Raw genomic sequence first — 14,384 nt, 5'->3', positions numbered from 1 at the left:
CACACTTGTAAACAATCGCTCGCGCCATTCACGCGGCTCTCGGTCCCGCCCAGACTCGTCAGCGCTACCAAGCCAACCAATCACAGAGCTTGCGCTATGCGTCGTTGCGACGTGTAGTTACAATTTTTGAGAGGTGCACGTCAGTGACGGCGATGGCCATGGCGAAGGGCTATGCGTCAGCGCCGTAGCATACGCCAGCGTTTGACGCAGAAGTATAAATCAGCCTTAACCCGCCACAACCGAAATCTACCCACATTTGGCAGATGTTACGGTAAAGCCTTGCATATGTGTACGTATTTGACAGAGGTTAAATGGGGTGAAGATGTACCTTGTCTCCTTGGAAGCCAATCTCTCCTTGTTCTCCAGGAAGCCCAACGTCACCCTGAGAGACAAACAGTGAAAGACAAAGAAAAAGTGAGAAATAAGTTGTGAAACGAGTCAAAGTCAGAAAAGAGATCAGAGAAAGTGATGGGGCAGAAAAAAAGTCCAGTTAGGAAAGATGCATTTCAGTTTGAGAGGAAGAAGCCCGACCATTTGAATGTTATTAATAAGTCAATAAAAAGCATTTCCTCAAATGTACCCAATATTTACTCTCCGTCAAGCGTTTCCTAACCTTGATGACAATCGTTCTTCTGCTAAACACAAAAGAAGACATTTACAAATAAACAAAGTTTGACTTCCAATGTAGAATAAACAAAAGCTAAAGAAGTCAGTGGTTGCAGGTTTCCAACATTCTTCGAAATGTCTTCTTTTGTTTAACAGAAGAAAGCCAAATTTGAATAGATTTTAAAGGGTGAGTAAATGATGACAATTTTCATTTTTGGCTGAACCATCCTTCTATAGACAGCATTTGTTTGTCAATTAACACACTTTTTCTTTTTTTTAACTGAGGATTTTCCCCTGCTTTCACAGACAAGTTCTAAGGCCATTTAAGACTAGTCCTAGACTAAATAGTTCAAGCCATCTTAACTCAAAATAAGTTTAAGCAACATTAAAATATGTCAGTGGAACTTTATTGTCTTAAGATGAAAGTTAATTTAATAAAAGCTAGCTAAATTAACAGTCCTTGTCTTGTTTTAAACAAATCCATGTTTGTCAATACAGGACTAAAATGGCTTGCTGATCTTTAAAAAAGAATTTTTTTTTTAAAAAGGACATTTATGTCTTAGTATAAAGCTGTGCATCAACCTACTGAAGCAGTCCCAATGCTAAACAGACATTTTGGACCATTTTAAAGACAACTTCACTGATTTAATGTATCTAAAAATATAAATTAAGGTTTAATATATTAAATATGATACAATATGTTAAATATTATTTAAATGTAAATGGTTTTATTTTATTGTTTAATTTGATCTTTAATACTTTCAGTGCTTCAACATATCTAAATTCTAATTGGTCAATTTGTAACTAACTGAAACAAGTTCTTCATTTAATACTAATTGAAATATTTAATAATTAATAGATTTATAATATTATTTTTAGTACGTTTCTTTTACCAAATCACCCTTTAATAAATGGGAAAAAATAAACAAATTTTTATAAATGTTATCACTGATCAAGTTTAACCCTTTATAGGGCACTCATTGGGGGAAAAAACCCTGTGAGTTTTAATAGTGGTTATTACAAGATACTGTCAAATTTCAATACTAAAAAATATTATATTGTAATCAATGACTAGGTTTACATGGACATCAGTAATCAAATTATTTGCCTTAATCTGAAAAAGGCAATAATATGATTAAGGTGTTTACATGAGTTGCTTCTTGAATGTTCCTTTCGTGATGCCTATTAACATCATAGCATCACTGCACCTAAATGCATTTAAATTTTCTCAGGAGTTTCATGTAATTTCGGGTGTCTCATTTCAAATATTTTGACTTTAACTGCAGTTTGGGATTTTCACTTTCACTCAGGAACATTTCATGCATGCCCCCATGACAAACGAGATATTGGATGCGAGTATGAACTCTTGAAAGAGTGTAGTTTCAATAGAATTGTATACAGCATGCCATATGGGGAAACAAATCTCGATTTGTGTGTCTCTGACTTGTTAGATGCAGAGAATAGTGTCAAACAGCCATGTGTATAGACTATCTTCCATCTTCTAGATATAGAAGATCTTCTATAGACTATCTTCTGCACCCTCCACATGTCTTAAAACAATTTCTGTTTAGTTCAATTATGACCTTTATCGAATTAAATTAATCCAATTGCTGTTTACATGGAAGATTCTTAATCAGAATATTGTCTTAATCATATTAAAATCAGATTATTGGTGTCCATGTAAACATCCCATTAATGTTTTAAATCTGGAAGCAAATCTCTTATAAACTAGCAAAAAAAAAAAAAACTGAAACATTAAAATTTAAAGGTCAAAATTTCTTTCGACAAACCAAATTAAAATCTCTCTGAACGCGTGCTATTAGGGGTGGAGCTTTTAAAAACATGTGTAACACAGTCTGGCCAATGGGGAGAGAGTATTTCCATCACATGCTGCTGTAAAACAGGCCAATAACAGAGTATTCAGATCACCTTATCACCTTTCAGTCCGGACTCGCCCATGTTCCCCGGGACGCCCTGGAACAAACACACACACGCACAAACATGTACACTAAATAAACTAAAGCGGATGCTGAGCGAAGGACGTGTATGTGTTTTTGTTTTTGACTTACTTTCAGCCCATTTAGTCCTGGTACACCGACTGTCCCAGCGGGGCCCATATCACCCTGAAAAAGCAATGAGACATGTTTTAAAGACCCTGAAATCAAACGGTTATTTCGATGTTAGTATCAGTATGTTTGTTTTAAGGATATCTATAAGCTAGCCTGCTCCACCCAAATGGATCAATGTTTTTTTTTAGTTTCTGCCATGTGCCGCCCCTTCATGATGCTATTGCTATATTCATCATTCTTATTGGTAGAATAAGATGAAAAGAAAATGCTATTGGCAGTTGAAGGAAAGAGTTACTCTATTCCTTCACACACTGAACAAAGATGCACATTTCAATGCACTTCGCAAGAACTTTACGTGAAAGATTAGCTTAATATTACATGTTTTTGGGAATATTGTGGGTTTTGATGTATTGTTGATGTAAGAGGAGACACATGATCTCATATATATATATACATATATATATATATATATATATATATATATATATATATATATATATATATATATATATATATATATACAACAGTTCTGTCTGGTTCTCAAATCTGATTGGCTGATAGCCGTGCGATATTCTGCAATATCAGAACTCCTACAGCCTCTTTACTCTTTGTGTATTACTCCGCCAACATACAGCCAGCAAAAAGCAGACACTACAGATCTAAAGTTTAAAAAAATGCTTGCTCAGCTGTTTAACTGTCAGCTTATGATTTGAATGTGGAAGAAAGTAGTTCCTCATACAAAAGGGTTTTTGAGACTCTCCATGTTTGATTTTGTTTTTATATACACAATTATGCCGTCAAAATGTTGTATAAACACAATATCATACTCGTTCGTGTGATATATATATATATATATATATATATATATATATATATATATCACACGAACGAGTATGATATTACTTTTTGCTGGCTGTATGTTGGCGGAGTAATACATATATATATATATATATATATATATATATATATATATATATATATATATATATATATATACACATACATACACACACACATACACAAATGTGCATACCATGGCGATTTTACATGCACATCCCTACTAGCCAGGCCCTGCATCAATAATGAATAAAGTTACAGGTGCAATGTGACTTATTTAGATAATTGTTTATATTTTTAATTTTGAGGTTACTTTAGGCTTAAAGTATGTTTAATGTATTTAATAGAATGCCAAATAATTAAAAAACATTTTTAATTGGTCCCCCTGTAATTAATTGAAATAAGTTATTTATCCAATTCATTCATTCATTTATTTTATTTTCGGCTTAGTCCTATTACTCATCAAGGGTCGCCACAGCGGTATTAACCGCCAACTTATCTAGCACATGATTTAAGCTGAATTTATACTTTTGCCTGGCGCAACATCGATGACCTCCGCTGACCTCATGAAATGAACAAGCCTTTTATACTTGTTGTGTTCGCCGTTGTGATATTCTTTGAAGCGGTTAATACAGGGGGCGGTTAGAAGAAACTAACCGTAAAGTCTGAAGGATAAACAGAGAAGTAGGAAGTTTCCGGAACTACGTCATATCATTAATATCATTCAATATTTTAACAATTATTCAACTAATTGTTTTATTATTTTTATAAATTGTTTTAATGATTATAAAGATTTTTAGAAACATTCAAGATTTTTTTAAAAAATCAAACGTTAATGCATCACTTGCTTTTGCTCATATCTCAGACAATTCTACCTATTAAAGTTTATTAAAATATTAATAACAACAAAACATGGATTGCTCTACAAATATATTTTTATTTGAGCAAGAATAAAAGTAAAAAAAAGTAAACTGACAAAAAATAAAAAAATTTTTTTTAGATTTAGCCTGCTCCACAATTCACTGTCTGGCTAGTTTCTGTCTCTTACTTATGCTAAAACGGCAATAATGTCAATAATGTTGTTGTTGTTTATTATTATTATTATTATTATTATTATATTAATAATAATAATAATAATATCAACAATAATAATAACAACAACAACAACAACAAAAATAAAAACAACATTAACAATAACATCAACAATAATAATAAGAATAAATGTTAACACCTACAACAACAACAATACTACTACTACTACTACTACTACTACTAATAATAATAATAATAATAATAATAATACAATTCCAGCTTGAAAAATAAAACAAATAAAAACATTCCTACTGAATTAAATAAATAAAAAAACTGCCTCCATACATTCAAATACAAAATATTATATTTCTCCTGCATATAATGTAATCTCTACACATCTCTGACTATTAAGGTCATCTTTTTTTCCCAAGCCTACCGTAAACACGGACTTGCATGTAAGAAATGAAATGTCAACTGATATGAAAACAACTTTTGTGCAGCTTAAAGAAAGTTCTGTCACATTCAGCTCACTTTGAGGGACAAATCTGTGAAAGAAATCAGTTTACTTACAATCAAGCCGAGGACACCAGGAGGACCAGGAGCTCCAATAACTCCCTGAGACCAACAGAGAAACAGAAAGAGCGTCACACACAGACGGCATATGTGTGTATGTGTGTGTGCTGTGTAAATGCACTCTCTTCATATGCAGATATTAAATGAGCGCGCGCGCGTGTGTGTGTGTGTGTGTGTGTGTGTGTGTGTTTTTGAAGGAACAGAGATGGTTTGTCGTTGGCTCTGCAGCACTGGAGCCATTTCCTCTCTTTCCCCTGGTGTGATGAAAGGATGAAAGGAGCACTTCACTCCTCTTTCAGGAAAGGAAGAACAGGAAATAAGAGGGCTTTTAACTTCCTGTTTTAAGTCCCCACTTCTACAGGTAAAAAAAGTAGGTGGGGTTTGACTTCCGGTTATGATGTCACCTACTGTGCGCACCAATCAGAAGCAGTTTTGGAAAGGATTATTTTTTAATCCACCCCAAAAAAACTGATCAACAAATATATCACTGAACAATCCTTTTTTTTGGAAATTAAGACATGATAATGATAATAATACCTTTTATTTATAGGCGCCTTTCAGAGCACTCAAGGACACCTTACAGTATGTCACAGGGCACATTATAAAAACAAAACAGAAAAGTGATAAAAAATAATATTAACCCATAAAGTCATTAACAAAAGCTGATCTAACACAAGCCCTACAGAATGAATGAATGAATGAATGAATGAATGAAAATAATTATCTAAATAATAAAATTAAACACAGATAAATATCAAAAACACAAAACACATAGCAAAACAAGCCACAAAATAAAACACAAAACAAAACAAATCACAAACAAAAATAAAATAAAAAGCAAAACAAAAACAAAACAAATAACAAAACACAAAACAAAACATAAAAACAACACCAAAAACATAAATCACAAAATCAAACACAAAACAAAACAACAAAACAAAAACAAATAATCACAAAATAAAACAAAAAAAACAAAAAACACAAAACAAAAAACACTCAAATAAAATACAAAACAAAAAAACATCACAAAATAAAATAAAACAAAAAGCAAAACAAGTCCAAAACAAATAAGAAAACACAAAACAAAACATAAAAACAACACAAAAAACACAAATCACAAAATAAAACACAAAAAAAACAACAAAACAAAAATAAAATAATAAAACAAAATAACAAAATACAAACAAAACAACAGAAAAACAAAATAAAACACAAAACAAACAATAACAAAAAAACATAAAACAAAACAAAAGAAATCACAAAATAAAACAAAACAGAAAACAAAAAACACAAAACAAAACATAAAAAAAATAAATGTTATTTAAATAATTTTATTTTTAATAAAAATTAATACAATTCTGTTTGGGAAAAGAGATGATCTAACACACCACCAAAACAAACAAACAAACGGGCAAAGATATTATTTAACATTCATTCATTCATTTTTCTTTGGCTTAGTCTGTGATTTATCAGGGGTCGCCACAGCGGAATGAATCGTCAACTATTCCGGCATACGTTTTATGCAGCGAATGCCCTTCCAGCTGCAACCCAGTACTAAGAAACACTCGTACACTCTCACATCCACACACACACACTCATACACTACAGGTCAATTTAGTTCACCCAATTCACCTATAGCACATGTGTTTGGACTGTGGGGGAAACCGGAGCACCCGGAGGAAACCCATGCCAACACGAATGCAACCTAGTCAGGGCTCGAACCAGTGACCTTCTTGCTTTGAGGTGACAGTGCTAGCCACTGAGCCACTGTGTTGCCATGCACAGCATAAATCAATCAGTCTTTCAATCAAAATCACTCAAAGAAGTCTTTCAAATCAGTCAACGTTCACTCTTAACCAAAATCCCTCTAATAGCAACATCATCAGGCTGAGGGAGTGTTTATGAGCAAGCCAATCCAGCTTTATTCAGCTCGTACCCCTCACTGCCCTGTTTGCATTCGCCAAATTCAATTTGGCTTCCACTGCGGCTAAAAGAAAGAGAAATGTAGAGAACATCCACCACTGCTGCTGAGTGTGTCTGAGTGTGTGCGCACAGAAGTGGCTGAGTGGAAAATATCATTCAGCCAAGATAAAGACTGTTTACACGCACGCACGCACGCACGCACGCGCACGCACGCACGCACGCACGCACACACACACACACACACACACACACACACACACACACACACACACACACACACACACACACACATATATACACACACACACACACACACACACACACACACACAGTCATCACTGACACACAAACAGACATGATAAGGCCGTTCACCCTGAATACACACATACACACACAGTCATCACTGACACACAAACACACGTGAAGAGGCAGTTCACCCCGAAAACACACACATGAGCGCAGCACACAGTTTGAGGAGACTGTTTGAGGCATTATGTGTGTGTGCAGGTCTCATCATCTCTGTTGTGAATGTTTTATCTGCTGTAAGTGGAAAAAGATCAAAACAGGCAACTCACTGGTTCCCCATCCAGTCCTGGCGGCCCTCGCTCCCCGAAATCACCAGGAAAACCCTGAGAGAGAGAGAGAGAGAGAGAGAGAGAGAGAGAGAGAGAGAGAGAGAGAGAGAGAGAGACCAACATTACAACACATTACTATTAATTCACTTATTCATTTTCCCTCAGCTTAGTCCCTTTATTCATTAGGGGTCGCCACAGCAGAATGAACCACCAACTTATCCAGCATATGTTTTACACAGCGGATGCCCTTCCAGCTGCAACCCAGTACTTGGAAACACTTATACACACTCATTCACACATATACACCATTGCCAATTTAGTTTATTTTACCTATAGTGCATGTCTTTGTACCAACACAGGCTCATTCTGAAAATGTAGTCCCATGGACGTTTCTGGAGACCGCGAATTATGTAGCCGGAGGTACGTACTGTATGGCTGCATCTCATTTTTTTAACGACCGATACGGGGCGGTTTCGCGCTTGCCAGTCCACCGCTTACCACCGCGTGGAGGGCTTTCCCACTGCAACCAGTTTGTACAGTTAGTCAGTTGTGTATGTCAGCGGACTTGAGACACAGAGAGGAGTTGACCACAAGGAGACTGGGTTCGAGTCCGGGGAAGAGCGGTTCCAGATATCAGGTAAGACAGACAAAAAACCAAAATCCAAGAAATAAAATGAACAAGTGAATAACAGAGTGAGAATGTGGTAAAATCCGAAAACGTGGTAAAAACCAGACGAGGGCTTTTCTTTTTCTGGACGGCTTTTGTAAGTCGTTGGTTGGGTTTAGGGAAGTAAGTGGGTGGGCGGGTCAGTCCATAAAAGTGGTTAGGTTTAGGAAAGGAAGAGGGTGGGTCAGTCGATTGGTTGGTCGGTCATTCAGTCAGTCAGACAGTCAGTCAACAGTGGCCTCTGGTGGGTTTATGCGAGAACAGCGGGCACAAATGGCATTCGCGTGAGAAATTTGAGATCTCAAAAAGCATACACAGCGACCTCTGGTGGATTCGCGAAAATATGTACCTCCTGTGACGTATTTGGCGATCTCCAGAAACGTCCATAGGTTTACGGTCACAGAGATCGACACATTACTATCAATTCACTTATTCATTCATTCATTCATTTTCCCTCAGCTTAGTCCCTTTATTCATCAGGGGTCGCCACAGCAGAATGAACCGCCAACTTATCCAGCTTGTGTTTTACACAGCAGGTGCCCTTCCAGCTGCAACCCAGTACTAGGAAACACCCATACACACTCATTCACACACATACACCATTGCCAATTTAGTTTATTTCACCTATAGCACATGTCTTTGTACCAACACAGGCTCATTCGGAAAACATAGTACCATGGACGTTTCTGGAGACCGCAAATGATGTAGCCGGAGGTACGTACTGTATGGCTGCATCTCATTTTTTTAACGACCGATACGGGACGGTTTCGCGCTTGCCAGTCCACCGCTTACCACCGCGTGGAGGGCTTTCCCACTGCAACCATTTTGTCCAGTTAGTCAGTTGTGTACGTCAGCGGACTTGAGACACAGAGAGGAGTTGACCACAAGGACGACTGGGTTCGAGTCTGGGGAAGAGCGGTTCCAGATATCAGGTAAGACAGACAAAAAACCAAGAATCCAAAAAATAAAATGAACAAGTGAATAACAGGGTGAGAATGTGGTAAAATCCGAAAATGTGGTAAAAACCAGACGAGGGCTTTTCTTTTTCTGGACGGCTTTTGTAAGTCGTTGGTTGGGTTTAGGGAAGTAAGTGGGTGGGCGGGTCAGTCCATAAAAGTGGTTAGGTTTAGGAAAGGAAGAGGGTGGGTCAGTCGATTGGTTGGTCGGTCATTCAGTCAGTCAACAGTGGCCTCTGGTGGGTTTATGCTAGAACAGCGGGCACAAATGGTACTGTATGGCTGCATCTCATTTTTTTAACGACCAATACGGGGCCGTTTCGCGCTTACCAGCTGACCGCTTACCTCCATGTGGACGGCTTTCCCAATGCAACCAGTTTGTCCAGTTAGTCCGTTGTGTACGTCAGCGGACTTGAGACACAGAAGGGAGTTGACCACAAAGACGAGGGCTTTTCTTTATCTGGACGGCTTTTGTAAGTCGTTGGTTGAGTTTAGGGAAGTAAGTGGGTGGGCGGGTCAGTCAATAAAATTGGTTGGGTTTAGGGAAGGAGGAGGGTGGGTCAGTTGATTGGTCAGTCGGCCAGCCAGTCAATCAGCCAGTTAGTCAGTCGGACAGACAGTCAGTCCACAGCAGCCTTTGGTGGGTTTACGCGAGAACAGCAGGCGCGAATGGCATTCGTAAGAGAAATTTGAGATCTCAAAAAGCATACACAGCGACCTCTGGTGGATTCGCGAAAACAAAAACTGCAACAATATGTACCTCCTGGGACGTATTTGGAGATCTCCAGAAACATCCAGGACTACGTTTTCAAAATGAGCCTGGGTTGCTTTGGACTTGTGGGGGAAACCGGAGCACCTGGAGGAAACCCACGTCAACACGTGGAGAACAAGCAAACGGCACGCAGAAATGCCAGCAGACCCAGCCTAGGCTCAAACCAGTGACCTTCTTGCTGTGAGGCGACGGTGTAACCACTGAGCCACCTCAAATCACTTAAATTGTCACAAACTGTTTACTAAAGAAGAAAAAAATGTGCCCACAGAGTTACATGCTCAGATTTACGGCTAGGGCATGTAGTTGCTAAGGTTGCAAATCGCTTGGATTTTGTTTAAAATATTGCCATCCAGCAGGTCTCCACTAAAAACTGTGAGTTACTCGCTAACACTTCATCAGAGCAGCAGTGACACTTAGCACGGCTAACGATGACATCACTCATATAACACACACTGACGCCTGCTGATTCAACAGGAAGTTTATGAGGGCGGAGGTCAAAGGTCTTGCTGATTTAAACAACTTCTGTATGACTCTCTCTCTCTTTCTCTGTCTATTCTGTCTCAAGTGCAGGAGACACTGAGGATTTCATGATGCAATAGTGAAGTACAAACGTTCTGTTTCACATACAAACAAATAAGACATCAAAACAAGGGTATAATGCAGCAAGTCTATTTTTTCTGACCAAATTATAATAACTCAAGCACCATTAGCAAAACAAAAACACCCACCATAATGTCATTCAGTGCAACTATAGTTTGAATAGCAAACAGCTTGTCAGGCATAATGAGGGTGTGCTCACACTGGGCACGATCGTCTTGAACTGTGCCCAAGCATGATTGTCCCCCCTCCATTCTCCCCCTTGGCCCGCACTCACATTGCACTTTTTGCCTTCAGAGCCGGAGCACCCTTCGTCATCGATGATGTGACAATTCAGTTCAACAGAAGAGAAGGGTTTTCGCTCAGCACAGTGGACATAGCTTTAGTTTATTTTTTTTTATTATTTCAAGAGTTCACACTTAGCTGATGATTGTTGATAAGCTAGTTTGGCATGCTGTCCTGGGAGAGAGCCCCGAGCTCATGAGAGCCTTGAGCCCGGGGCTCCCTCCCGTTGCAGGGCGAGAGGGGAGTTTGAGCTCTGGTAGATCTCGAGAACCCCCCTCCCTCCTGCTGCGTGAGGGTTGCTAAGGTGATGCGTTGCTGACAGAATTGAATCGAATTTGGTGCTAATTTGGTTTAGTCAATTTACTTAAGTGCCAAGTTTTTGGGAGTGGGGGAGGAAACCGGAGGACCCGGGGAAAACCCACGCAAGCACAAGGAGAACATGAACACCACAAGAAAATGCTGACCGTTTGGGTAGATGCCCGAAGCGGAGGCATTTTGCTGTGAGGCCGCAGTGCTAGCCACTGGGCCGCCGTGCTGCCCTGTAGACAAAGGAGGAGGCGAAGGGGTGGAAGGGGGGATTCTTCAGGACGAAGATGACTTAAGGTAAGGTGTTTGGTTATTTATACTTGGTTAGGAATAGTCTGATTGGTGGTTCGTACATTAGCTTGACTCGGGGCCAGCCGTGTCAATCATAAGCACGTGATCCTCTCGAAATTAGTTTGTGAATAAACTTCACTTTGAGTCGTTTGATTTGCAGTGACCCGCAGTCAAATATTTTGCCAAACAGATCCAGCACTTTTGACGCTCATAAATGTTCATGATAGTCCTCAGGCTGCAGGTATTAGGGGGTATGATGAAGGTGCAGCTGATGTGCAGCAAGGGGTTTGCATCTTTAATAAACTATAAACGTTTGTGTTCATTTAAAATGACTGAGTGCGAATGACTAAAGGGGTGGTCCACTATGATATCATATTTGAAACTTTGTTTAATGTGTAATGTAGCCGTGTGAACATAAACAGCATCTCTGAATGTAAGACGCTCAAAGTTCAATGCAAAGGAAGACATTGGCTTTTACAGAGTTAAGCCTGGTTTATACTTCTGCGTCAAGTGACTCGTCCGCGCTACCAAGCCGACCAATCAGAGAGCTTTCCCTACGCGTCGTTGCAACGTGTAGTAACATTTTTTAAGAGGTGCACGCCAGCAACGCTGACGGCCATGGCATAGGGCTATGCGTCGACGCGTAGGCTGCGACATAGCATACGTGTGCGCTTGACGCAGAAGTATAAATCAGCCTTTAGCTTAGCGAAGTCTACAGAGAACGAAGTTTGAGGACTACAAAAAAATACATCTGGGCTGGTAAAACCACAAACTAGAGCTGTGAACGTACACTGGTCTCACGGTTCGGTTACGATTATCATTCCATCGATTTGGTTCAATTCAATATCTCGGTGCATAACAGTGCAGTGTCGATGCTTTCCATACAGTTTTATATTTTCTTCACAGCAGCAATTCTTGTATTAAATAGTATGAATATATTTATATACTATTTGTAATACAACTTTGTCTTTTAATACAAACAGTCAAATATTTAGTGCCCTATCATACACCCGGCGCAATGTGGCGCGACGCAGTTGTTATTTGCTAGTTTCAGCTTGGCGCAAGAGTCGTTTTGACGTTTTGCGCCACACTGTTTAAATAGCAAATGCATTTGCGCTCATATGTGCGCCTATAGGCGTTCTGGTCTAAAAAGGAAGGCGTTCTGAGGTGCACTGCTGGCGTGTTGCTATTTTGAGAAACTATGATAGATTTTTCAATAGACCAAAACAAAGCCGGTCTATTGTCCAGCGTAGAGTTGCGCCTCGCTTACACACTGCTTAATACACACAAGATGTAGAGCAATACGCAAATATCTTCACATATGAAAAATAATTTAAATATTAAGGATATATATATAGGATATAATAAGAATAGATGTAGGATATAAATATAAAGGATTAAATATTACAAAACATATTATTTTCTAGCCTAAATAAATTTAAAAACCACTGCCTTCATGCCTTCTTCATCTCGGGAGGCTTTTTCAGTTCATTCATAACAATTTGCTTTTGTATAATGTTATTATGATTAGCAGTTTTATTTATTATATTTATATTTATATTTTTTTTTATTAAAAACAAGCTTAGATTTGCCCACCTGTCAGGTTTTAGACCATATGGGGCACAGCATGTGTTTTAGAATATAACTCAGTTGTTTGAGCACACTTCGTTATTATTGTTCATTTATTCGTTTGCTGGAAATTAGAACAAAATTTAGAAATAGCTTTGAAACAAATCTTTGCGCTTAACAAACGAAATTAATTATTTATAGGCTAATTGATGTCTGTGCGTACAATGTTTCCCTATCCACGAGAGCTAAAGTGAAAGTAGATTATGAGATGCCTTATCTCTCATTCTCGCGATGAAGATGCTCTGTTTAACGGTTTTCTTGCTAGTAAAATGCTCGGTTTTTCCACTTACAAAGTCATCATGTAAATACCAAATGCGCTATGGCGCGACGCAACTGACTCTTAAAGGGAATGGGAGATGAGACTCTGATTGGTTTATTCTCAAAACACACCTATAACTCATTAAGAAAATAAGCTCAACCCTTTTAGACCATGCGCCATGGTGCAAAGCAGATTTTTCCGTCCTTATACTAGCAAAAGTGTTTATAGCAAATAAACACATAAATATCCCGCTCGCTTTCTGAGCCTTGTCTAGAAAGTCCTTTCTTACACCCTTTTGATTGGTCACACACTCAACTAAAAGGGCTGTGATTGGCTCTACAGGCTGGCGCTCTTCACAGATGAGTAAACCCTGGTTTAAACACCATGATAGACGCGGTAGAGAAAACTCCGCAGACACATGCTCGTATCTGTATCCAGAGGAATCGATGTAACAGCCAAGAGGAATAGGAAAAGTCATGCCAACAGGTCAAATGGGCCACAGTGAGAGAGAGAGAGATGGAGTACTTTCATTCTCTTAATCGCAATGAAATAGGGGCTTCTGCTGTAAGTGTCAGTGAAAGACAGTCCAGGAAACACACACACAGTGAAATTGTGCACAGTTTGTGCTTTTTCACGTAGTTGGGAGTGTTTTAAATACTGACTACCACAGCCATATCACCCTGCAGCCCAAGACTGGTTACTCACTGAAGCTAAGCAGGGCTGAGCCTGGTTAGTACCTGGATGGGAGACCACTATGGGAACACTAGGTTGCTGTTGGAAGTGGTGTTGGTGAGGCCAGCAGGGGGCGCTCAACCTGAGGTCTATGTGAGTCCTAATGCCCCAGTAAAAGTGAAGGGGACACTACACTGTCAGTGGGCGCCATCTTTCAGATGAGACGTTAAACTGAGGTCCTGACTCTCTGTGGTCATTAAAAATCCCATGGCACTTCTCGTGAAAGAGCAGGCATACGATCATGGCCTCCCAATCATCCCCTTCCACCGAATTGG

At 39.0% G+C, this 14,384-nt stretch overlaps 1 protein-coding gene across 5 annotated transcripts in view; it reads right to left on the bottom strand.

Moving 5' to 3' along the window:
• Positions 1–14,384, bottom strand: part of col27a1a (collagen, type XXVII, alpha 1a) — a 228,928-nt gene that overhangs the window by 69,056 nt on the left and 145,488 nt on the right. For all 5 annotated transcript variants that reach the window (XM_073934154.1, XM_073934155.1, NM_001163294.1 and 2 more), the window contains 5 exon segments: positions 7,616–7,669; positions 5,115–5,159; positions 2,676–2,729; positions 2,536–2,580; positions 329–382 (listed from right to left, as the gene is read on the bottom strand). In XM_073934154.1, coding sequence (XP_073790255.1) covers positions 329–382; positions 2,536–2,580; positions 2,676–2,729; positions 5,115–5,159; positions 7,616–7,669 — 252 coding nt within the window.

Source organism: Danio rerio, chromosome 21 (genome assembly GCF_049306965.1).
Source record: "Danio rerio strain Tuebingen ecotype United States chromosome 21, GRCz12tu, whole genome shotgun sequence".
NCBI lineage: Eukaryota > Metazoa > Chordata > Actinopteri > Cypriniformes > Danionidae > Danio > Danio rerio.
Note: the sequence above shows the minus strand (reverse complement) of the source record. Positions and strands in the feature narration are given on the sequence as shown.